The sequence below is a fragment of the Anomaloglossus baeobatrachus genome, chromosome 5, assembly GCF_048569485.1.
Source record: "Anomaloglossus baeobatrachus isolate aAnoBae1 chromosome 5, aAnoBae1.hap1, whole genome shotgun sequence".
Classification (NCBI taxonomy): domain Eukaryota; kingdom Metazoa; phylum Chordata; class Amphibia; order Anura; family Aromobatidae; genus Anomaloglossus; species Anomaloglossus baeobatrachus.
In genome coordinates this window covers 398,723,387-398,749,978 of record NC_134357.1, presented here as the reverse complement: position 1 = coordinate 398,749,978, position 26,592 = coordinate 398,723,387, and the positions used below count along the sequence as shown (strand labels likewise).

The window sequence follows — 26,592 nt, the reverse complement described above, 5'->3', positions numbered from 1 at the left end:
AGGACTGGAGACATTTGCAACAGATTTTATGACTTTTTGAAAAGTCGCAAATGATTAAGCAGATGAAAACATCTGAAAACCGTAAAGGCCCCGTGACACGCTACGATATATCTAACGATATGTCGGCGGGGCTACGGAATTTGTGACGCACATCCGGCATCGTTAGAGATATCGTAGCATGTGACATCTCCGAACGACTGTTAATGAGCAAAAATACTCACCTTATCGTTGCTCGTTGATACATCGTTCATTTTCATAATGTCGTTCCTCCTCCTGTGCGCCGGTTGTTCATCGTTCCCGAGGCAGCACACATCGCTACGTGTGACACCTCGGGAACGACGAACATCTCCTTACCTGCGGCCGCCGGCAATGCGGAAGGAAGGAGGTGGGCGGGATGTTACATCCCGCTCATCTCCGCCCTCCGCTTCTATTGGGCGGCCGCTGTGTGACGTCGCTGTGACACCACACGAACCGCCCCGTTCAGGGAGAGGATGTTCACTGCCCACAGCGACGTCGTTAGGGAGGTAAGTACGTGTGACGGGGGTTAACGACATTGTGCGCCATGGGCAACAAATTGCCCGTGATGCACAAACGACGGGGGCGGGTGCGATCGCTCATACGATCGCACGATATATCGTACTGTGTGACGCCGCCTTAAGCCCCATACAAAGTGGCAACCAAAAAAACAAACACGAGTGAATGCAAATACAGCAGACTTCAAAAGAGAAGCAAATGGAAAGATTAATTTGGTGTATAGAAAAAAACCTAAGAAATCAGGCAAAAAACAGACGTAAATGCAATAATGAATCAAGCCCTCTAGGTCCAGTCTGAGTTTTGGTTTTAACATTAAGAGTTGTAGACAACGATGTCCTGTCTGTAAACCTTAGGCAATAGTCTCCAGCCTGTGACTCTTAGATGTTGTACAATTACAATTCCTAGGATGTATCTAGATGCAGCGGCTGTCTAGATCTGCTGAGAGAGGTAGTTCTGCAACAGCTGAAGTGATGGGAGCTGAAGACCACTACCCTAAGGCAAAAGAATTAGTCATAAAGTAGTAAAAACCACAAGGATATTAGTAAGATAGCATAATAGGAAAAATATTCTCATAAAAGTTAGATATCACTCCACCTCTATTCTATTGTGATAGACCAGAAATGCTCCAGGCGTGTTTCAGAAAGGGATGATGGTTACATCTGTTGTTTTTGAACAGGTGGGCACAGCACACTCAACAGGTAGACCGTAAAAAAAATGTTTAGATGCGAAAGGAGGAATGTGCACAATGAACACCCAAAGACCCACCCACTCTCTCCATATAAAGGTGACACAGGAGAGGAAAGAATTCAGCTTCTCGCATTCTCTACACCAAGGTGATACTGCTGTGGTACTAAGTCCTCCTGTTTCTGCATCCACATCATTGCTGCTCCTCATCACTACAAGATGTCCTTCTCCAGCGGGTATCAGCTTAAAACATCTAGCCAAAAAGTGCAAAGCAGTAGTCGAGGTAGCAGCTATGGAGGAGGATTCAGCAGTTCATCCTTCTCTGGTGCTGGTTTTGGTGGAGGATTGTCATCTCAAAGTGCCAAGATTAGCTTTTCAAGCTCAGGCTTTGGTGGAAGTGATGGTCTTCTACTTGGCGGTGAGAAACAGACCATGCAAAACCTGAATGATCGTCTGGCTTCCTATCTGGATAAAGTGAAAGCTTTGGAATTGGCTAATTCTGAACTGGAGAAGAAAATTAGGGAATGGTACGAGCAACATCAAGCCACCAACAACACCCAATCCCGAGATTACACCAAATACTTCCAGGTCATTGAAGATCTCAAAAATAAGGCAAGTTACTACTGTGTATTATAGCGTGTAAATATGCTACCATTTAAAGATACTGAATCTAGATACTTTATGCATTGTAGTTTTTATAATTTAGACTTTTTGAATACTATCAAAGCTGACTGATTTCTAATGTCGAATCCCCTTACACATACTTGTTGACTTGGCCAAGCATGCATGTATTGTCAAAGATAAGAGAATAGTGAGTTACTTATTAAAAAACAAAGAATTAAGCATGTAGATATGTAATATACTGATCCTTTTTCCCCTAAATTAACATTCAGCAAACTTTAGATTATTGGCTTGTACCGTGGAAATCCATTGGTTCGGCAGTCAAATTGAGAAGGGTCATTATAAATTTGAGAAATTACATGGATCACAACAGATTTTTTCATGGTAGAAATGGATATCTTAAGCGGTCACCTCCCCTGTATTTAAATCTGATCCCTCAGGATATCAGTAATTGCTCTAGTTCATGAAGACACAAGCTGACTTGACCTTCTAATCCTTTTGATTTAAGAATGATAAGATAAAATGGTTGGCTACATCCTTATGTTAGCAAGTTAAACCTATAACAAAGGATAAAACAATGTATTAATAAAGAAGCAAGCAATACCATAGTTCTTCTGTTCTGGAGTGAACACAATACTTTCATGATGGATACATTTCCAATGTTTACATGGAGATGATGCCCCAAAGCTCTTTATGAATAAGATACCTTCTACTTAGGGATGTTTTCCATAGTGTTCAGCTTACACTAAAGAATAATAAAAAACTGGATCCCATAGAAAGCTTACAATACATATGTTTGTACTGCGAAATCAATGGGCCACATGTTTGTAAAAGACAATAATAGAGACAGCCATCTATAATACAGACTTAAGACAAAAAAAACCCATAATAGACCAACTCCTTATAACCAGCTTTTTTTTTCATGGACTATGTAAAGCAAATATATCATAATTGTAGACCTAACAAACATGTAAGATGATCAGAAGAGAAGTGCTGAGGGCAATTATAAAGATCTTAGCTGGGAAAAGTTGATAGACCCATAGCAACGCCCTTAATTCTTCTCAATTTCTCCGATCTTGTGCAGCACTATTATTTAGATTTCTCTATACATTTTCCTAATTCCCTTTCACAAATGTACATAGGGAATATAGAATGGTTTATAGGTGTATACTGTAGGTCTTACATTTTGAAAATCTTCTTTGAAATCCTTAATGCCCTGAAAATTTACCAGCCGCAGGTGAAAATTATTTTTTCTTCGAGTCTCAGAAATGGTGGAGATTTGTTTCTGCTTGATGTGTTGGGCTTGTTAGACACATAACAAGTAACTCGACTTGTGGGACAAAAAAGGAGTCTCCACTGTTACCTGACTTGTAGGACAAGAATGGGGTCTCCACTGTATCCAAAACTCATGGCAATTAATTTGATGAGTGCTGGAGACATTCTTATGATGACAATCAACCCTACATAAGTATCCAGACAAAGCAATATATTTAGGGATACTTTTTTTTTTCTTTGCTCCATATCTTCTGAAGACATCTTCATTATGTAGATTTTTTTAAGTTATTTAAACTACATCAAAACAAAATAGTAATGTGGTAAATTACTGGGCAGCATGATGGATAGTGGCCTGTAACTTTTAAGTCGTGGGTTCTAATTCGACCAAAAACACCTTCAGCCCATTGTGTATGTTCTTTCTTTGTAGTAGCCTTCTTTTAAAACATTATGAAATATAATAATTAGGTTTAGCTAGGTCAAATGTCTTCTAAATTTCTTTACACTTGATATTAATCCCACCTGTCACGTTCTGAAGAACTTTTTACAATGTGCTTGAAATTTGGATCTGACAAGAATATAATCATCACAGTTTCATTTTACAGGGTAATAAAATAAACATAGACATAAAGATATAAAATAGACAGACGTAAAGAACTAGAAACCTATTACTAAGACAGCTAATTTGCCAATATGTTGGTTTAAGGACATTTCAGATACATAATGGCCAATAGGCACATACAAGTAACCACATAACAAATTCCTTTTGTCTAACAGATCATCATTGGCAGTACAGACAATGCCCGTGTTGTCCTCCAGATTGACAATGCCAGGCTGGCAGCTGATGACTTCAGAATGAAGTGAGTATAATTATAACATATATTATAAGTCTATTATGATAGATAGTAGAGAGCTGAGAGTAATATATTGATGACCAACCAATATTTTATATAAATATATTTTGAAGTGTTTGTTTTCAGGTCTCAGTAATTACTAAAACTAGCCTAACATTCTAAATATGCACCTACTGGCTGATACAACTTCTTCTCTAGCGCACTAACAGTCATTACAGATTCCAGGCAAATAACAGAAGGACTAAGATCATAAAAAATAATACAAAAGGCACACACCCAGGGCCTCCACCAATTTGGATTGGGTCTACACCACCTACTTCATTTCTTCTCCTGATGTTTCCCAATTACACTACTGGCAGTTTTATACATACTGCTTACCTCTCAGACTTTTCTGATAGCTGTTTGGTGACCCTATCCAAAATAGGTGACGTCTTTCTTTGAAGAGACCCTAGCTTGGCTATATCCATGACTCCCATAGTATTTAGTTGAGAGGGTCACACACTTTGAAGCTGTTTAATGTGTGGGTGGAAAATCAGATCGCATGGTCTGTGTTGCAGATATAGAATGTAGCCTACGCCAAACTTTTAAAGTAATGACTCTACAACCATTGTCACTACATGCCTCCATGCAGTCCATTATTGAATAAAAAAAGTAAGGATTTTAGTTCATAATGTGGTACTTTATATTCATCATCTGAATATCATTATCATCAGGTATGAGAATGAATTGGCTTTACGCCAGAGTGTGGAGACTGATATCAATGGTCTTCGACGTGTGTTGGATGAACTGACCCTCTCAAGATCTGATCTTGAGCTCCAACTTGAATCCCTGACTGAAGAGCTTGCATTCCTCAAGAAGAACCACCAAGAGGTAAAAAATAAATATGCACATGCCTCTAATGGATATTTTATCTATACAACAAGCAAAGACAAATGTAATCAATTCAATTGTGTGTCCTCTACATAGGAGATGAATTCCCTTAAGGGTAACACTGGTCAAGTAAATGTTGAGATGGATGCTGCTCCAGGTGTAGATCTCACCAAAATTCTGAATAACATGAGATCAGAGTATGAAGTTCTTGCTGAGAAGAACCGCAAAGAAGCCGAGGACTGGTTCCTCAAGAAGGTAGAGCTTATTTTTTAGAATTATTTTTTCAATTTTATCATATATCTAATTTGGATTTATTTAAAAAATTATGTATGATTTTTTAATTGTAGAGCAGTGAATTGAAAAAAGAAATCTCCGCTGGAGTTCAAGAAGTTCAGACAAGCCGGTCAGAGATTTCAGATCTTAAGCGGACACTACAAAGTCTTGAAATTGAGCTTCAGGCTCAGATTTCAATGGTAAGTTAATATAGATGTACTCATATCAATTGTGATTATTTTGTAATACAATATTCAGAAAAAAAATTGTGTTCTTTCAGATATACCATACTTAATAATTTGTGTTTTATAATGTTTTTTCTTTTAGAAAAACTCTCTTGAAGGAACCCTAGCGGAGACAGAAGGTCGCTATTGCGTACAGCTTAACCAGCTACAGGTGCAGATCAGCTATGTTGAAGAACAGTTGCAACAAGTCAGAAGTGATATGGAGAGACAGAAAGGAGAGTATGTACGTCTATTGGACATCAAGACCAGGCTAGAGATGGAGATTGAGACCTACAGAAGACTGCTGGAAGGAGAATTGGGGTAAGAACAATGCATGACCCACAGACATAGTAGGTCATAACTGGTGAAAGATACAATAGTAAAATAGATGAAAATAGTGTAGGAATATTTGAGATCACCACCCAAAAAATTGATATTTTTGTAGAGTGGTCCTTCCTACGTTAAAAGTGAATTGAAACTCCAACACATAATCTGTTTCAATTAAGGGATGGCCCTTTGTGGACAAGTTTCACTGTACTGGATGATGGCGATGTAACAAATATGCTATTTTACATTCACAGGTCCATGCCTGTACAGCAGACCAAATCACAAACATCATCGGTTGACTCCAGAAAAGGTAAGTGTCATGTAATCATAAAAAAACATTCTTCAATGGAGTGCATAGCATAAAGGTAGACTTTGTAGCTTCTACATGCCTTTTGGTGAGAGGAATCCTGAGCTGGTTGTTCCATTCCCTTTGTAATTGGGTGGTGAGAACCTGTGAAGGACTCTCTAAAGGAAATGTCTTGTTAGATAACCATTACAGCCGTTAGGAATTGGCTAACGTGTCAAAGAAAGTTTGTCAAAGCTAAAACTATTACCTTTTTGTCCATAATAATAATTGAGCGATCAGCCTTAATTTTTTGGCCTGCACTGTGATGAGTTCTATAGATATCAAGGCCAGATAAGAAATGTGACTCACTGTCTTTTTCACTTTACATTGAGTCAAGCATTATTTTTGATTAGTTAGCGTTGTAGATGATATAAAAAAAGGTCTACAGTTGATCATGCCAATGAAGACTAAAGGCATCCAAACCAAGGCTTCTAATATGACAGTCAAAAAAATACATGACGGCACTAAATGCAATGCTGTCATCTACAGTTTTTTAGCAAGACTTAGGCGGGCTTTGTACACTACCACATCGCAGGTGCGATGTTAGTGGGGTCAAATTAAAAGTGATGCACATCCGGCGTCGCTGTCGATATCGTAGTGTGCAAATCTTTTTACATACGATTAACGAGCGCAAAAGCGTCGTTATCGTATCATCGGTGTAGGGTCCGACATTTCCATAATTTTGCAGCCGCGACGGTACGATGTTGTTCCTCGTTCCATCAGGCAGCACACATCGCTGTGTGTGAAGCCGCAGGAGCGAGGAACATCTCCTACCTGCGTCCCGGCTGCAATGCGGAAAGAAGGAGGTGGGCGGGATATTTACGTCCCGCTCAGCTCCGCCCCTCCGCTTCTATTGACCGCCTGCCATGTGACGTCATTGTGACGCAGCACGACCCGCCCCCTTAGGAAGGAGGCGGGTTGCCGGCCAGAGCGACGTCGCAGGGCAGGTGAGTGCATGTGAAGCTGCCATAGCGATAATATTCGCTACGGCAGCAATCACAAGATATCGCACCTGCGACGGGGGTGGGGACTATCGCTGCAGCGACGGTTACCCATTGTTACCGATGTCGCAGCGTGCAAAGCCCGCCTAAGAGTTGTAGTAAGTTACACAAAATGTATTAAAGAGATGCATATTTGGCACTAAATATTATATTAATATAAAACTGAAAAGACAAAAAGGGTGCAGATGGTGTCTTACCTGGTGGTACAAGTTAAGGAATAGAATATTTGCACCAACTTGATATGGTTGTGTTAAGACACAATCACTAAGGCAGGTAATAAATGCTGGCTGCTGCAGAATCCATGAGAGACGGTGATAAAGTGTGAACATGAAAGAGGTTAATCCGCGCTGCGAGAGGAAGGAGGATCACTGAAGATCAATAGGGTTAAAATATCTGACTATTACTGTTCTACGCGTTTCGGAGTTATTCTAACTCCTTCTTCAGGAACAAAAATCAATAATGTACATTATTTTTTTTTCCTGAAGAAGGAGTTAGAATAACTCTGAAACATGTAGAACAATAATAGTCAAATGTTTTAGCCCTATTGATCTTCAGTGATCCTTCTTTCTCTGGCAGCGTTGATTAAGCCCCTTTCATCTTCATACTTTATCACTGGCACTAAATATTGGCTTAGATATGGCTATTATAAAGTATCATAAAGAAGCAAAGCTGTTATAATTATTAGAAACATTATCTTTCGTCTATCTTCTGAAATTAGAATATAAATTCCATGTACTTTACACTAATAAATTGCTTCTATCAAATATTTCAGATCCCACCAAAACAAGGAAGGTGAAGACAATAGTTGAAGAGGTTGTTAACGGAAGAGTGGTCTCCACTCAAGTGAAGGAAGTTGAAGAAAAGATAGAGTAATGCTAGAGCTGAATGATAACACGGACACGAACTTCCAAAATATACAAACTATCTGATTTATTACAGCTATATTACTTGCAAGTTTAATGTAGTATAACATTGGTAATTGCCAAAGTGGTTATTTGAAGCTGATGGGCCCAATGAAAAATCTATAAAACGGCCCACCTATGGTCATAGTCCAACTTTAGTAATGGTGTCCCGCTATGTAGTAGATGTAGGTGGTGATAGTAAACTGAATAATAAAAAAAAAAAAATGAAAAAAATCCAGCACTCAAGGCATTCAACTGAAATTGTTTTATATTTTATTCATTGATCTGTGTAATTATTAAAGACGTTTCGGTCATCCGACCTTCATCAGTTTACACAGAAAGGGCTCTGTAGAAATATATGGAAAAGCTGGACCAGAGGAAAAAGCTGCCCGTCCGGGTCTGCAGTCAATGGACGGGCAGCTTTTTCCTCTGGTCCAGCTTTTCCATATATTTCTACAGAGCCCTTTCTGTGTAAACTGATGAAGGTCGGATGACCGAAACGTCTTTAATAATTACACAGATCAATGAATAAAATATAAAACAATTTCAGTTGAATGCCTTGAGTGCTGGATTTTTTTCAATTTTTTGATCTGGGGTGGGACCCTATCCGAGCACCAGCGACTATAGAAGGAGTGCCACATTTCTATATTCTATATAGTAAACTGAATAATATCATGTATTTATATTTTCCACTCTTGTCCTACGAACATGTCTAGAATTAGCTATTGAATGTATTAAAAATTTGATGTACTTGGAATTGGAAAGTTAGCGATGGATGTAAAAAATACTGTAATGATGAAGATGATGTGCCTGTGCTCATTTGACTCAATAAAGCATTATATAAACTTATGTGTTAAATGTCTTATAGTACCAGGACAGAAAAAAATGTACATTATAACATTTATAGGATGTCAGGGATCATACAGTCCAGAAAGCCAATCTTGATGTGTATCTCAATTCTGGATTAAGGGGGTCCCAATCCCAAGTCAACACGTGCCAAGATGTAACCTTCTGACATAAGGTACTCTTGTTCCCTTGCCAGATATAGTGCCTACATAAAGGAATATAAACACCTTCCACATTGTTTCTACAATGTAATACTGTGTAGTTATAAAAAATGTCTCCAAGAATCTCAAGGACTGTAACCTGGATAAGAGTATAAAGGCTAATTTTCATTGGTTTATTCAAGGTAGGTAATGATCTCAGGATTCCTGTGCAGGTAGAAGTCATTCACACATGTAATAAAGAGCACTTGTCATTCTCAGAATGTTATTTACCTGCAGATATATAGTTAATCTGATGGAAAATACCATGTAAACCATGTCTGGCTGCCTTACTGGAGCAGCAACTACAGGAAGAAAATGAAGTTATATCCTCCCTGTAGTCACCGGCTTTCAGCCATTGCTGTAATCACTCCCTGGCACATTGAATGACAGCCTACTCTGCAGCATATCTGTGCAAAGCCAGCTGTCAATCAATGTCATGTGGCGTTATTACAGTACATTCATTGTACTGTGCCGATAACAGGAAGCAAGTGGCTGCAAGGAGAATAAAACTTAATTTTCTCCTAGTAGCCAATTTAAATGCTATTTTCCTGCAGATTGCCACTAGAGAGTATGTGCAGGTAAGAGTCTTTTCTGGAAATGTGTTAAGGGGGCTTTACACGCTACGATATCATTAATGTTTTATCGTCGGGGTCACGTTGTTAGTGACGCACATTTGGCGTCATTAACGGTATCGCAGCGTGTGACACTTACCAGCAACCTCAAACATCCTCCAAAGTAGTGAAAATCGTTCACCATGGAGAGGTCATCCTAAAACCAAAAATTGTTTATAGATGTTGTTCGTCGTTCCTGCGGCAGCACACATTGCTGTGTGTGACACCGCAGGAGCGAGGAACCTCACCTTACCTACGTCCCGCCAACAATAAGGAAGGAAGAAGGTGGGCAGGATGTTCGTCCCGCTCATCTCCACCCTTCCGCTTTGATTGGCCGACCATTTAGTGACGTCGCGGTGATGTCGCCGTGACGCCGAACGCACCTCCTCCTTCAGGGAGGGATTGTCCGGCAGTCACAGCGACGCCGCCGACCAGGTAAGTGCGTGTGACGCTGCTGTAGCGATAATGTTCGCTGCGGCAGTGATCACACGATATCGCATGCACGACGGGGGCGGGTGCTTTTGCGTACGATATCGCTAGCAATTGCTAGAAATATTGTAGCGTATAGAGCCCGCTTTACAAAGCAAACTGTAAATCAATGTTCAGGGGAGTGATAACAACAGCAATCACTGTCTAGTGAGCAATGACTGGAAGCAAGTGGCTACAGGTAGGATATAACTTAATTTTCTCCCTGTAGCCACTGCTCCAGTAAGACAGCTAGGCATTATTTAAATGTTATTGTGGCACCCCAGGGTTGCCACAGTAACAACACAAAGGGTTAACTCCCCACACACAACACCAAGACCTCCTGGCCAGAAGGGGGAGACCAAGCTGCTTCCCTGTACATTCTGCTGGGGGGGAGGAAATGGTCAGAAGTAGTTTCGTTTTGGAAGTTCAGTGCAGAGCACTGAGGAGAAAGGATCTGTAGGTTGGAAGCTGGCTTTAGCTCACCTCAGGATCCACTGACCAATTCCAGGCCTAGCTGAGGGTCTGAGGAAAGGAGAAAGCGTACACAGAGGAACATTCCTGGGAGACAGAGCATTGCTGAGCTCATCCCCAGTGGAGCACACAGAACGGATGCTGGATCCGAGACTGCAAGTTACATACTGCACAGTTACCACCAAAGAAGTGAAGATTCCAGATCTTTCACCTGTACCACAGACACAAGCAACAAGCGCAGAGTTCAGGAACATACTAGTAAGGACTCGAGTTGCCTGTCATGTCGGTACCGAGGAGCACAGGGCCGGCTGCATAGTTCACACAGCGGCAGGGCCACAGACACACAGTGCAGGCAAGGAAGCCAAAACGGCCCGGCTGGGTGGGAGAAGCCCTGAACCCCTCACAGACTCCGTGGACAGTACTCTGCTGAATACCATCATCAGTAAAGGACAAAGAAACTGCAAAACCGTGAGTCTGCCTGTTTATTGTGCTCGTGTCCTGCACTCCCCCCATAAACTAACACACTGCCCCGGGGAAAAGGCTCTACCCGTGGGGAGCCGTCCCATCTCAAGCTGCCTTCCATCACCCCGGAGGTTCTGCAGCAGCGGTGGTCATCTCTGATCACATTCCACGGGTGGCGTCACGAACATAACCCCCCCCCTTTTATTGTGGAACCAGGGAGCACGGACCGGGTCACGACACCGTGATCCCCTTTCCAGAAGCAACCCCTTGGCCCGGTTCTGGGTATCCCCTTAACCCCTGGCGACACAACTTTGGCGTCACGAACAGGATGCGGACTGGACCCGGCTGCAACCCGGGTGACGTGCGCCTGTAAAGACTTGTTGCATCGCATAAAAGACTTGCACTGTGAATTGTTGCAACAAAGAACGGACTTTAAACTTTGCAAAGATACCTGGAAAAATCCAAAAACATCATTGGTAAAATTTTCCAGGCGCCATCTTTAATCGCGCCATTAGCTGCTACGCGCGGGAAAACATCGCGCCTAAACTAAGACTCCGCCCACCGCTTGCAGAGGAGGTGCGCTCGGTGCTGCGACCCGAACGAAAACGCAGAAAAGTGTCCCAGGCTTGCTGTCAAGAAGACTGGTGAAATTAACTAAGGGGGCGCAAAGATGTCGCAGCAGGGAGACGCTGTTGTACCCGGCGGTGCAGCGGCACCTATCATGCCGTTCCTGATGCCATACACCCCGGGTGCAGTGTGGCTGCCGCAGTACTCAGGTGAGCCCAACACACTTAATGACTTTATCGGAAAGCTAAAAATCTACTACAGCATGTACCCCCTGACAGAAGCTCAGCGTGTTGGTATGCTTATGGGACAGTTAACTGGCAATGCCCAGCGGGAGGTTACATCCTGGCTGGACGATGCAAAAGACACTGTAGAGCATATAATAGCTGGACTAAAAGCAGCTTTTGAATCCACTGCTGGCAGCCGGGCTAAAATGAGGTTCTTTGGATGCAAGCAAAAACCTAGAGAGAGCGCAAGAGACTTTGCCTTAAACTTGCAGGAGGCGCTCAGAGCACTTAAATTAGCAGAACCTGCCTTAGCCCCCGGAGCAGATAAGCTGCTGATAGACCAATTCCTGGATGGACTCTCATCCCCTTCCCACCGGGGACAACTCAGCATGATGGTGATCCAGGATCCAGGACTAACATTTGCCCAGCTAAAGGATAGAGCCATCCGCCTCCAGCAGGTGGAGGAGCCGCAGGATATAGACTCTGTTCAACACCTTACAGCGGCACCCCAGCAGCCAGTAGTGCCGGTGACATCGGCCATGTCAGCGGCTGCTGCTAACCACCTGGAGCCGATCACTAATGAGGCTCTACATCAAAAGCTTGAAGCCCTTACAGACACTGTTGCTTCCATGGCTAGAATCGTCCAGGAGCTGCGTGGATCCAAGTCTGCACCCAAGATTGAGCTGGCGACCAGCAAGGAGGATGTCCCATGGATGAGGCCTAGGAGATACCAAGCGACGAGAGGACGACCCAGCGACCGCTACCAGCCGGATGGACAGCCCATTTGCCGCCGTTGCAAGGAACCAGGTCACTTTGCCCGTGAATGTGCTTTAAATGGGGATCCCCTGGGGAGGCGGGCCGCTCCTCAGGAATGAACTCTCAAGGTCCCTCACCCTGGCACGACAAGTATGTGGGAGGACGTCCAGTCATCCCCATCGTGCTGGATGGCATTCCGCTCAACGCCTTGCTGGACACTGGTTCCCAAATATCATCAATTCCGCATGTCCTTTATAAGAGGTACTGGGCTGATTCAGACGTTAGCAGTGGTCCATCTAATGTTGCATTGAATATATGGGCTAGCAATGGTGAATTAGTACCACAGGTTGGTTTCAGAGAAATGACCATTAAGATTGGGAGAGTAGAATTGCAGAATCAGGGTATTATCATTGTTGATGTTGACCGACGAGAACGTGAACCAACTATGCTGCTAGGAATGAATGTAATTGAAAATTGTTTTGCAGAGGTAATTACTGTCTTGCAGCAGATCGTCGAGACTGCCAAACCTGGGCAACAGAGACTCCTGCAGAAGGAAATTAAAGCCTTGATGCTGAAGCAGCAGGTAGAAATGTCAGGAGGTGAAATTGGCAGTGCAAGGGTAAGTGACCCAATACCTATTGTAATTCCTCCCAAAACAGAAATGCTGGTCTGGTGTAGAGCCGCAATAGGCATCAGAGGGCGAGACTATCAGGCCCTGGTAGAACCCGTGTACTCAGACAGTAGGCCCACTGTACTGACGGCCAGAGGAATAGTTGAGGTACACAGGGGGAGAGTGCCAATACGCCTTCTAAATTGTGGGGAAGATGAGGTCACCCTACCTAAGTATGCTACCATGGCTAAGCTATATACGGTTGATAACAACGCCATCACCACCGTTGAGCCCTTGGAGCCGTCAAGTCAGGCGGAAGACAATGGCTCAGAGGGAAAGCTGGAGGATTGGTGCCAAAAGCTACATGTAGGCACCGATTCTACACCCTCCCATCAAAAGCATGGAGTATACAGGGTAGTGAAAGAATATGAACAAATATTCAGCAAACACCCATTAGACTTTGGGCAGATCAAAGGGGTAGAGCACACTATACCCACAGGTAACCATCCACCCATAAAGGAGAGGTATAGACCAGTACCACCGGCTCACTACCAATGCGCCAAAGACATGCTCAAAGAAATGAAAGAAGCAGGAGTAATAAGAGACAGTTGTAGCCCCTGGGCAGCCCCACTAGTGCTAGTTAAGAAAAAAAATGGGACCATGAGGATGTGTGTAGACTACAGACGGATCAACCGCATTACACACAAGGATGCATACCCATTACCTAGGATAGAAGAGTCATTGGCTGCATTAAAATCCGCTACTTACTTTTGCAGACCCCATGGTTACCCAGAACAAGTCCTTGCAGATCAAGGTTCAGCTTTCGAATCACAGATCTTCCAAGAATTCTGCAACATGTATGGCTGTAAAAAGATCCGCACAACAGCATACCATCCCCAAACAAATGGCTTATGTGAGAAGATGAACCATATTGTGATTGACCTGTTGAAGACCTTACCAGAGTCAGAAAGAAATCAATGGCCAGAGAAATTGCCAGACTTGGTGGACTTGTACAATCATGTCCCGGTGAGTTCTACAAACTGCACCCCCGCTTACCTCATGCGTGCAAGGCCCGGTAAACTGCCAATTGATTTAGATATGGGAATTCTGAAGCCAGATGCAGAAATTCAAGAATCCAATTGGGATACCCTACGTCAGCAGCAGTATCGCCAAGTACAAGAGTGCGTAGAGAAAAGTCTCCAACAAGCTAGGGGAAGACAAGAGAGAAACTTCAACCAGCATGCTCTAGCAACCCCAATTGCAACCTGGTGACCAAGTTCTCAAGAGGAAACGACGCACGAACAAATTGGATAATCAGTGGGAAACCACCCCATATACAGTCTTACCATCCAGTATGGATAATCCCAAAGTGTGTCTCATCAGTAAGGATGAAGGAAGGACATCAGCTGTCGTGTCAAGAGATCAACTCAAACCGTGTCCTGAAACCCTGAAGACACCAGAAGTCACCTTACCCGTACAGGTACAACCTGTCAAGAAGGAAGAAGATGTATTCCATACAGTCTTAGGAGATTTCCCAAAAACATGGCCAAATTACTATGGAGCAGTAGTAGTCCCAATGATCGCCTTCCCTCAAGTGGTGGAACCACAATCAGAACCCATACCACAAGAAGTCTCAAGACAAGAAGAACTGGAAGTTGAAACCGTAGAGGAAGAACAGATTCCTGGTCCCAGTGAGCTTGCCAGTCCTACAGTCAGCCCCCCATCCTCACAAGTACCAGAAACACCAAATAGGTACACTTCCACCCACACCATTATGCTAAGTACACCCAGTACACCAGCAGTACGCAGATCACAGCGTAGTACTCAGGGTCATATACCAGCAAGATATAAAGACTAATGTGAAATTGCATATAAAATGTACATATGTTATAATGTTTATATGAAAAACCGTAACAGTTTAGTGTACAGAAAAGGTGAGAGAAGAGTGGTGTAAGGTGGCAGCCCGGAGAGTTACAACTTGATCACATTGTTGGTGGCCCGAGGGCCGTGAGGCCTACTGCACTTATGACCAGAGTAGAGACACCTTTAAGAAGTGTTTGTTGATTGAAATGTTTATTTAATTGCAACGTTAAGACCAAAAGCCCAGTACCTACAGAGACTATACTGTATGAACACTTACATATTTCTGAACATTTTGGACTCTTTTTGAGCTTTAAGGTTTTTGTATTTTTTTCCTTTTGAGACTCTGTATATATACAATTGTTGTGATAACTTGTTTATTTGTTTCACAGTCCCGGAGTACTGTTCTTCACTAAGGGGGAATGTGGCACCCCAGGGTTGCCACAGTAACAACACAAAGGGTTAACTCCCCACACACAACACCAAGACCTCCTGGCCAGAAGGGGGAGACCAAGCTGCTTCCCTGTACATTCTGCTGGGGGGGAGGAAATGATCAGAAGTAGTTTCGTTTTGGAAGTTCAGTGCAGAGCACTGAGGAGAAAGGATCTGTAGGTTGGAAGCTGGCTTTAGCTCACCTCAGGATCCACTGACCAATTCCAGGCCTAGCTGAGGGTCTGAGGAAAGGAGAAAGCGTACACAGAGGAACATTCCTGGGAGACAGAGCATTGCTGAGCTCATCCCCAGTGGAGCACACAGAACGGATGCTGGATCCGAGACTGCAAGTTACATACTGCACAGTTACCACCAAAGAAGTGAAGATTCCAGATCTTTCACCTGTACCACAGACACAAGCAACAAGCGCAGAGTTCAGGAACATACTAGTAAGGACTCGAGTTGCCTGTCATGTCGGTACCGAGGAGCACAGGGCCGGCTGCATAGTTCACACAGCGGCAGGGCCACAGACACACAGTGCAGGCAAGGAAGCCAAAACGGCCCGGCTGGGTGGGAGAAGCCCTGAACCCCTCACAGACTCCGTGGACAGTACTCTGCTGAATACCATCATCAGTAAAGGACAAAGAAACTGCAAAACCGTGAGTCTGCCTGTTTATTGTGCTCGTGTCCTGCACTCCCCCCATAAACTAACACACTGCCCCGGGGAAAAGGCTCTACCCGTGGGGAGCCGTCCCATCTCAAGCTGCCTTCCATCACCCCGGAGGTTCTGCAGCAGCGGTGGTCATCTCTGATCACATTCCACGGGTGGCGTCACGAACATAACCCCCCCCTTTTATTGTGGAACCAGGGAGCACGGACCGGGTCACGACACCGTGATCCCCTTTCCAGAAGCAACCCCTTGGCCCGGTTCTGGGTATCCCCTTAACCCCTGGCGACACATTATTTACCTGCGGTATTTCTGGAGGTGACAGATTCCCCTTTAAATACATTCGTGCTTTGAAAGCTTTCTGGTGTCCATATACACAATACATACAATTTTATATCTGTGTCACTGCCAAATACTATTGAAAAATAGAGTGGACTTGTGCTATATTGTGATCTATCTACATAGGGCTCCTGAGGTCACATGTCCAAGATGTTAACTTTTAATTTGAATTACTATTTTACTAATATTTGCATTTTGGAGAACTGAAACCATTGTTATATGTCAAGTGCTTTTAATGACGTACAAATTCTTGAGAGCTACTTGGACAGACATGCTTACACAGGCAAATGACATCAGGGCATGAGCTCTCTGTAAATACAGCAGAAAAAGACAAAACAGGATTGTAGGACTTTAAACCATGACATTCATACCTGACGAGCCTATGATCTGGTATTAGTAATGTGTGCTATTGTCTGCACTTGGAAGCCAGAGCCATTAGATGATAGTGGCCATGACTTGTCTCAACTCAGTTTAGATTTCAGAAAGTTACAAAGTTTGAGATATACTCGGATTTAGATGAACATATCTGAAGATTAAGGCCTTGTTCACACACTGCGTTTTTACCCGCATTTTTTTTTGCGTTTTTGCTGCAGAAATTTTTTGAGAAAATGGCTGTAACCTTTTTGCAGATATTCCCCCCAGCAAAACCTATGGAAAAAAAATAGCTGTGCGCACATTGCGTCTTTTTCTCAAGAACATTCTTTCTGCAGAATTTCTTGAGAAAAAGAATGAGCATGTTACCGTACTTCTTTTCTGCAGGTACCTGCGTTTTGTTGCCATAGATAATGGTAAAAAAAATGCAGGGACCAACCTGCGGAAAAAAACACATCAAAAATGCACAAAACCGCGGTAAAAACGCAAGTGTTTTACGGTACGTTATTGGTGCATTTTTTGAACGCAAGTGCGCTAATCTTTCAGACTTTCAAGAAGTTTCTTGAGAAAAATCCTTTTTCTAGTGCGCACAGGGCCTTAAGGATTCTTTGGTGATTGCAGACTTTGCACTGGTAACAATTTTGAGCTGACTTTGCAGCAATAAAGTAGAACAGTTTGTTGAACCTAAAAAGGTCCAGAAGTATGGCTATGTTAAGGTGTAAGGAAATTGCTTTTCACCTGTTCTTTAGTTTTTGTTAGTGCGAAATCATTCGAAACATCAGCAGAATGATGCTCGGACAAAAAGTTTGCTCAAAGCTCCTAGGCCCCAAAGCAAAATCTGTAAGGCTATGTGGCTCTGTCTAAAGCACCGATGGAACCATTGACTTTAAAGTTACTTTGTGTTCATTCTGGCCTCTGTTTTGGTAGTGTTCACCTTCTTGAGGTGGGCACAAAAGCATGGTCACTGTTGATACAAAGGCCAGACAGGGTACAAAATGACTGTGTCTTTCTCATTATTGTCAATGTCCACCTGAATCTTTTTTTTTTCATGGCTTTAGATGGAAGCCCTTGCTGACTTGTGGCCCAAATATAATATGAAGGAACTATAACAAGACCCTTCCTCATTTGTTCTATCTCAGTTTTAATACTTGCATCTTCTTATGAGAAACAGGGGCCTTTAGGTCTTCCCGAGTCTATGTATAATTTCTGAAGTCCCTATGGTTACACTCCTGAGTATGGTCGGAGCTTCCCCTCAGCTTATTAATAGGTTCAACATCAAATAAAGCCATGGCTATATATATATATATATATATATATATATATATAGTGCTGGCCAAAACTATTGGCACCCCTGCAGTTCTGTCAGATAATACTCAGTTTTTTCTTGAAAATGATTGCAATCACAAATTCTTTGGTATTATCTTCATTTATTTTGCTTGCAATGAAAAAACACAAAAGAGAATGAAACAAAAATCAAATCATTGATCATTTCACACAACACACCAAAAATGGGCCAGACAAAAGTATTGGCACCCTTAGCCTAATACTTGGTTGCACAACCTTTAGCCAAAATAACTGCGAACAACCGCTTCCGGTAACCATCAGTGAGTGTCTTACAATGCTCTGCTGGAATTTTAGACCATTCTTCTTTGGCAAACTGCTCCAGGTCCCTGAGATTTGAAGAGTGCCTTCTCCAAACTGCCATTTTGAGATCTCTCCACAGGTGTTCTATGGCAGGGTTCCCCAACTCCAGTCCTCAAGGCCCACCAACAGTGCATATTTTCAGGATTTCCTTAGCATTGCACTGCTGTTGGAACCAGCACCTGGGCAGGTAATTACATTAACACCTGTGCAATACTAAGGAAATCCCAAAAACCTGCACTGTTGGTGGGCCTTGAGGATTGGAGTTGGGGACCTCTGTTCTATGGGATTCAGGTCTGGACTCATTGCTGACCACTTTAGTAGTCTCCAGTGCTTTCTCTCAAACCATTTTCTAGTGCTTTTTGAAGTGTGTTTTGGGTCATTGTCCTGCCGGAAGACCCATGACCTCTGAGGGACCCAGCTTTCTCACACTGGGCCCTACATTATGCTGCAAAATTTGTTGGTAGTCTTCAAACTTCATAATGCCATACACAAGGTCAAGCAGTCCAGTGCCAGAGGCAGCAAAGCAACTCCAAAACATCAGGGAACCTCCGCCATGTTTGACTGTAGGGACAGTGTTCTTTTCTTTGAATGCCTGTTTTTTTTTCCTGTAAACTCTATGTTGATGGCTTTTCCCAAAAAGCTCTACTTTTGTCTCATCTGACCAGAGAACATTCTTCCAAAACGTTTTAGACTTTCTCAGGTAAGTTTTGGCAATTGCCAGCCTGGCTTTTTTATGTCTCGGGATAAGAAGTGGGGTCTTCCTGGGTATCCCACTATACAGTCCCTTTTCATTCAGACGCCGATGGATAGTACAGGTTGACACTGTTGTACCCTCGGACTGCAGGGCAGCTTGAACTTGTTTGGATGTTAGTCAAGGTTCTTTATCCACCATCCGCACAATCTTGCGTTGAAATCTCTCGTCAATTTTTCTTTTCCTTCCACATCTAGGGAGGTTAGCTACAGTGCCATGGGCTTTAAACTTCTTGATGACACTGCGCACCGTAGACACAGGAACTTTCAGATCTTTGGAGATGGACTTGTAGCCTTGAGATTGCTTATGCTTCCTCGGAATTTGGATTCTCAAGTCCTCAGACAGTTCTTTGGTCTTCTTTCTTTTCTCCATGCTCAATGTGGTACACACAAGGACACAGGACAGAGGTTGAGTCAACTTTACGCCATTTCAACTGGCTGCAAGTGTGATTTAGTTATTGCCAGCACCTGTTAGGTGGCACAGGTAAGTTACAGGTGCTGATAATTACACAAATTAGAGAAGCATCACATGATTTTTCAAACAGTGCCAATACTTTTGTCCACCCCCTTTTTTATGTTTGGTGTGAAATTATATCCAATTTGGCTTTATGACAATTTTTTTTATTTTTTTTCATTGAAGACAAATTAAATGAAGTTAATAATATCAAAGAATTTGTGATTGCAATCATTTTCAAGAAGAAGCTGAGTATTATCTGACAGAATTGCAGGGGTGCCGATACTTTTGTCCAGCACTGTATATCATGCTTACCAAGTCTCTAGGAATGTCTTAGTGGCTTTCTGAAAAAGGGGTGACATACCAGACTGTCTGAAATGGTAAATATTACAGCTATTTACCAATTTGTGTCTAGATATTTGAGTGTTCCTGTGTAGGGGTGTGTTACCAATAGTAGGATTCTTGGTGACCTAACACAATAGTGGTGGCAGGAAGACGTTTGTGTGGATGAGGGGTTTTTTTAACTCGTTTTAGCGTACAGTTTACTCATTTTTAGTCTAATGTGCAGAAAACCGATTAATTCTTCACATTTTTCATCCAAGTCACAAGGGCTATGAGTGGCAATCATGATAAAAGGATATGGAAAAGACTTGGAAAGAGCGTCAGACAGGTATTGCCTGAAAAAGATGCCATGGTCTATTTCCTCCTATAGGGAGACCCCTGAAAATTGTCAAATATGTTATATAGTATGGCATTACCTAATAAAGAAATGACTTCATACTCTTAATTTTGGGCTTATGGTTTGTCAATTTAACCTATCTACAAAAAGAAATACTGTTAGAAGAGCCCGCATTAAGGAAAGAGTCAACAGTGACTCAGAATATACTCATATGGAGATGACTGACGAGAAAGAATTAAATCAGATCTAAAGTGGGAGATAATGGGACACGAGGGTGTGACTCGTACTATTACCACTATTTATCATTACTGTACTCTGCGAACTTGCTTTCAAAGGGTGATGAAATGAGAATAGGTGATACATAGTAGTATGCAATCACCAGGCATGATGAAAGGTCATCACCACACAGGCTCTGGGGGTTGGTTCATGGGATAATATCTTAAGTATGTAATATGAACAATTAGTCAATAGTCATACAAAAGTCTGCATGATATAAGTTTCTTGTACTGCTGAATTGAAAAGTGGATCAGAGTCAAAAAGGGTAATATTTTACATGGAAAACATATGACAATTCGTACTATTGTAACTATTTATGGAATCATTTTAAATCCCCTTGGACAATGTTGGATTTGGTTTATCAGCACTCGATATTGTAAATCATGCTGAGAATGTCTATTTTATTGCATCACAAACTTTAATTTTGTCATTACACTTGCAAGACAGACACTGCCACAGGAAAAAAAGGGGGAGGTTTGGTGTGGACAACCCATACATATATATACTAAGTTTGTTTTTTTCTTTTTTTCTAAATCCAGCATAGGGCATGAGAAAGGGGGGTGATCATGGTATCCTGAAGTGCCGTCACTGATACATTTAATTGCATCTTATCTTTAAAGGGGTTGTCCAGATAAAGAAAAGTCTGCAGTCATTTCTATGTAACCTCAGGCCGCTGAAATCTGTGTTATGACATGTGTGATGCACATGTTGTCATAATTCCCTTGTACGCCCCACATGTATGTGATTAGCACACCTATGAACCAACTAGTCATATTTGGATTTTTTCAATTCTCTTCTATTACTAGAAGCTGGGTAAGAGTAGTTGGCATAAACCCACTCCCATGGGGTCTACAAGAGAGTACGGCACAGGTCATACAGAGTAACTTTCTTTTTAAACCGAACATCAGTTGAATGTAAGAATGGAACAGAAGGAGCCAAAGTCCTTTTTTCATCCTCCCCAATTTGTGTCCACTCGCACATTAAACATGTGGCTCCATCCCCGCACATTACCACACGCGTCTCCACCCCCCACCTTACACACGCAGCTCCTCCCCCATCGCACAATACACACACAGCTCTGTTACATCCACACTCTAAATCCCTCCTTACCCCACACATAAACTTACCCCTTTCCTTACCCTACTCTATAAACAAGTTAGTTATAGAAGACAAACAAAAGACTGAGATATTAAACATGGAAAAGAGTTCTTTCGGTCTATTGTAGCGCAATAAGGGACACTTGCTGGTATTATATGTTGTACTTTAATGAGTATATGCTCCTATTGATACAACGCGTTTCAGCAGAAATGCTTTCATCAGGTACCTGATACCTGATGAAAGCATTTCTGCTGAAACGCGTTGTATCAATAGGAGCATATACTCATTAAAGTACAACAAATAATACCAGCAAGTGTCCCTTATTGCGCTACAATAGACCGAAATAACTCTTTTCCATATACCTACTCCCTATTGGGAATTGGCAGTAGCTGCAAAGGACCTGCTAACCCATTATAGAATCCAGCTGGGAACTGGAGGATCGTGGAGGAAAACCTGAATTCCAAGGTGCCGGTGGAGCTCAGGTGCCGACAACAATACCCCAAGTCTGGATTCAATAAGCCTGGACACTGGAATCAGAACGGAGGATATCTCCAGACTGATAAGCTTTCACTGGAGTTGTTTGGGGGCGCACAACCTGCAAAGGTGAGCAGTTCCTAATATTTAAATACCAAAAGTTATCCATGGATGCTTCTCATAGTGCGCTTGTATCTTTATTTATTTATTTGAGATATTAAACAGGCACTTCTCATCAGTGTTCACAAGCAACAAACTTCCAGGGATCATTCAAAAAGTGAAAAATCAAAGTTCACCACCTGATATAATTAATTTAACACAAGAAGAAGTACGCCTGTGTCTGAGTAAATTAAACATTGACAAATCACCCAGGCCAGATGGCATTCATCCACGAAAATTGAAGGAATTGAGCTCCGTAATAGACAGACCGCTGTATATCATCTTTTTAGACTCGCTTGTAACAGGGTTGGTGCCTCAGGATTGGAGGATTGCTGATGTGGTACTGATATTTAAGAAAGGTAAGAGGGTGGATCCAGGCAACTACCGTCCAGTAAACCTGACATCAGTAGTATGCAAAGTTTTTGAGGGCATTTTAAGGGATGACATGCAAAAATATATTGCAGAAAATAATATAACAACTGACAGACAGCATGGATTCATGAAAGATAAGTCGTGTCTAACCAACCTGTTGGGGTTCTATGAGGGGGTAAGTGCAAACCTGGATATTGGTAATGCAGCTGATGTGATTTAGTTGGACTTTGCAAAGGCATTTGATACTGTACCACATAATAGCCTTATACTAAAGCTCCAGAAGCAAGGACTAGGGGGAGACTATATGCAACTGGGTAAGGAATTGGCTAAAGGATAGGAAGCAAAGTCTAGTCATAAATGGTACATTCTCTAAATGGTCTATAGGCAGCAGTGGGGTGCCGCAGGGATCTGTGCTAGGACCAATTCTTTTTAATCTCTTTATTAATGACCTTGTGGATGGCATAGATAGTAAGGTGTCAGTCTTTGCTGATTACACCAAACTATGTAGGATATTAAAAACTGACCTTGATAGTACAATATTACAAAATGATCTGGGTAAGATGTCAGAATGGGCAGATACTTGGCAAATGAGATTTAATGTTGATAAATGTAAAGTAATGCACCTAGGACAGAGTAATCCTATAGCTGCATATACATTAAATGGAAGTAAACTCGGGACTACAGAACAGGTGAAGGACTTAGGTATTCTGATTACAAATTAGCTGAGCACTCAATGTCAAGCAGCAGCTGCAAAAGCAAACAAGATTTTAGGGTGTATAAAAAGAGAGATTAGATCCAGTGATCCCAACGTTTTGTTATCCCTCTATAAATCACTTGTAAGGCCACATCTGGAATATGGGATCCAGTTTTGGGCTCCACATTTTAAGAAGGACAGTCAGAAGTTAGAGTCAGTTCAAAGGCGACTAACTACACTACTACAAGTAATGGAAGGCCTCCCATATGATGAGAGGTTGAAAAAGTTAGATATGTTTATGTACCGCCCTGAGAGGGGCCTGGCCGCTTCCTCCGCTTGCTCGGGCCGAGCCGCTCGAGGTCCGGGCTCGGATTGTCGGTGGCATGAGCACCTGCGGACCGGGGGCTGCGTCACTCTTGTTAAAGGGGTAGGCGGTGGGAGGATGCTGGTCGTGTAACGGGTCATGACGCCACCCACGGGTCGTGGTGACGGGAGAAGCACCACCGCTGCGGCTGAAGTGATGGCGGGCTCATCCGGGATCGGTGTTGCGGCCACAGCCGAGATGTTAGCCCCTTCGTGGGTAGGGGCGGCGTGTCCCGGGGCCCGGTGGGGGACTGTAAGGGTTGGTTGTCGTTGTTGTCGGTGTGCAGGGCGCCGTGCCGTGGTGTAGTGTGTCGTGCCCGGATGGCACTGGTGTACTCATGATTAATTCACACTGAGTCACTGGTAAACCAAAGTTCGGGTCTGGTCGGTTCCCGCAGCCGGCTGCTGATGTCCCCCTGCGGGGTTGATGGTGGCCCCTTTTCCCGTGCACCTCTAGATGTTTGTGTTTTGGCTCCCCCTGCCTCAGCAGTGGTAGCCCGCTCCCCAGCGTTGAGCCCTCGGTTGCCCGCAGGCGCTGGCCCATCGGGTGTTTGGCCCTTGGCGGTGGCACTCACCCGGTCTCGGTGGGCTTTTGCCTTCTTTCGGGACTTTGGTTGTGGATGAACCTGTGAGGTCCGGCCAGCAATCAGTCAATTCGCCTATACTCAGTGGCTTCTAAGCTAGGACGGGGTCTGAGTACCCTTCTCTTGGTGCTCTGGTACACGTTTGACTCCCCGGTTCGGGACCGGCTGGCCACAACCCAGGTCCGGTCCGTACGGTTCCGCCGGTTGCTGTACCGGTACTCCTGCAGACGGCCACCACCGCCTGCCTGCCTGACGTTTTCCAAGGGGCCCAGGCTCCTACCTGGGTCCCTGACAGCTGCTCTACTACCACTTCACTGTCCACTCCAAACTCCTCTCCAAACTCTTCTCTAAACTGTTCTGATTGAACTTCCTGCCCCAGGACAGTAGTCTCCTCAGTGGGCGTGTCTTTCTGCCTGACTCCGCCAACCTGGGGGTGCTCTACTAGCCCTGGGGGAGGCATCAGGTCTCCCTTTCGGGTGACATGTGTGTAACCTCACAGGGGGTGGGGGTGTGTGTGTATGTGGCTGATGTAATTACCTGTGACCCCTGGGGTCCAGAGCATCACATTTAGCTTAGAAAAAAGACATCTCAGAGGAGATCTCATTTATATGTACATGTATGTACTAGTCAGGGGTCACAGGTAGTCCCACGCACCACACCCCACCCTAATAAGGTAATAGCAGGCACACATCGAAACCCTGAGTCGCCCCTCCCAGGTCCTTATGTTCACACCCGGTGGGGCGGAGTCAGGTGGTTGGCCATGCCCACTGAGTTCGGATGGCCTGGAGCGGGAACACAAGACAGAAAAGTGTTGCAGTTGACAGAGGAGGAGTGAGGAGAGAACTAGTAACTGTCAGGGGCCTGGGTAGGAGCCTAGGTACCCTTGTCGGCCAGGAGGCAGACGGTAGTGCCGCCTGCAGGAGACCACGAAGACGACCGGTGGAACCGCAAGGGACCGGGACAGGGTAGTGACCCGCCGGAACCGAACCGGGGAGCCAACCGGATACCGGAGCACCAGGCAGGGTACTCAGACCCCGAACTAGTCCAGAAGCCACTGGATCTTAGTCAAATTAACTGATTGCGGTCTGGACCTCAGGGTCCTTTCCCACCCATTATTAACGGCCTACAGCCCTGGAACCTACTGCACCTGGATGGGGAACCCGGTTGATCGTCAGACCGTCGGCCGGTCCGGTCCCCTGCGGTGGTATCCGCACTCCAAATTAACCCCTCAAGTACAGTCCCCGTTGGGACCTTTGTTGCCCCTCTGTTTTAGCATGAGCAATCATGAACATGGCTGAGAACTGGCAAGCCACCCAAAAACTTTTGGGCTTGTAAATAGTGCCCTAATTGCCCTTCCCGCTACTGCCGGTCTCCGGAGAGGCTGGTTGAAAGGAGGACCCGCAGCGAAGCAGGCTGGGGTCCGGTCACCACCGGAACCGGTGACCATCCTCTGGGTCAGGGGTCCCCTGGACATGGGGCCTCTGAGTGACTGCTGGGTGCGAAGTACCATACCCGTTCCCGCTTGGGTAGCCTGGATCAGTTCCTGTTTCCAGACTAGGGAAAAGTGGTGCTGCCCGTTTCTTAGGGGCAGCATCAATGTACAGGTTGCTTGGGTGGGAAAGCGGAAGGACATGGACCCGTTGTTATAAAAAAAAATGTTACCGTAACGTTTAAGCAAGTGCCTCCCGCAAGAGAAGATTCAAACCAATGTAAAAAGTTCAGAATGCTTGCACATGTTTCCGTTTTCTTTTCCCAGTTACAAAGAAAATTAAACTGGTGTTGGTCGGGCAGCCCGCGGACGGTCTGCATTAAACTAAGGGAGAATATGACGCCCTGGACTAGCCAGGGGTCACAGGTAGTCCCACGCACCACACCCCACCTTAATAAGGTAATAGCAGCCGCACATTGAAATCCTGAGCCGCCCCTCCCAGGTCTTAACGTTCACACCCGGGGGGTGGAGTCAGGCGGTTGGCCACACCCACCGAGGAGTTCAGATGGTCTGGGGCGGGAACACAAGACTGAACAGTGTTGACAGTTGACAGAGGAGGAGTGAGGAGAGAGCTAGGAACTGTCAGGGGCCTGGGTAGGAGCCTAGGTACCCTTGTCGGCCAGGAGGCAGACGGTAGTACCGCCTGCAGGAGACCGGGAAGACAACCGGTGGAACCGTAAGGGACTGGGACAGGGTAGTGGCCCACCGGAACCGAACCGGGGAGCCAACCGGATTCCGGAGCACCAGGCAGGGTACTCAGACC

The 26,592-nt window shown here is 44.1% G+C and overlaps 1 protein-coding gene across 1 annotated transcript; it reads left to right on the top strand.

Annotated features, from left to right (window-relative positions):
- Positions 1–1,334: 1,334 nt before the first annotated feature.
- Positions 1,335–8,194, top strand: LOC142311615 (keratin, type I cytoskeletal 12-like). Its single transcript, XM_075350177.1, has 8 exons — positions 1,335–1,830; positions 3,889–3,971; positions 4,679–4,835; positions 4,932–5,090; positions 5,183–5,308; positions 5,436–5,653; positions 5,914–5,969; positions 7,779–8,194. Exons 1-8 carry the CDS (start codon positions 1,438–1,440, stop codon positions 7,877–7,879), a joined length of 1,293 nt encoding a protein of 430 aa, XP_075206292.1. The 5' UTR covers positions 1,335–1,437; the 3' UTR covers positions 7,880–8,194.
- Positions 8,195–26,592: the final 18,398 nt, after the last annotated feature.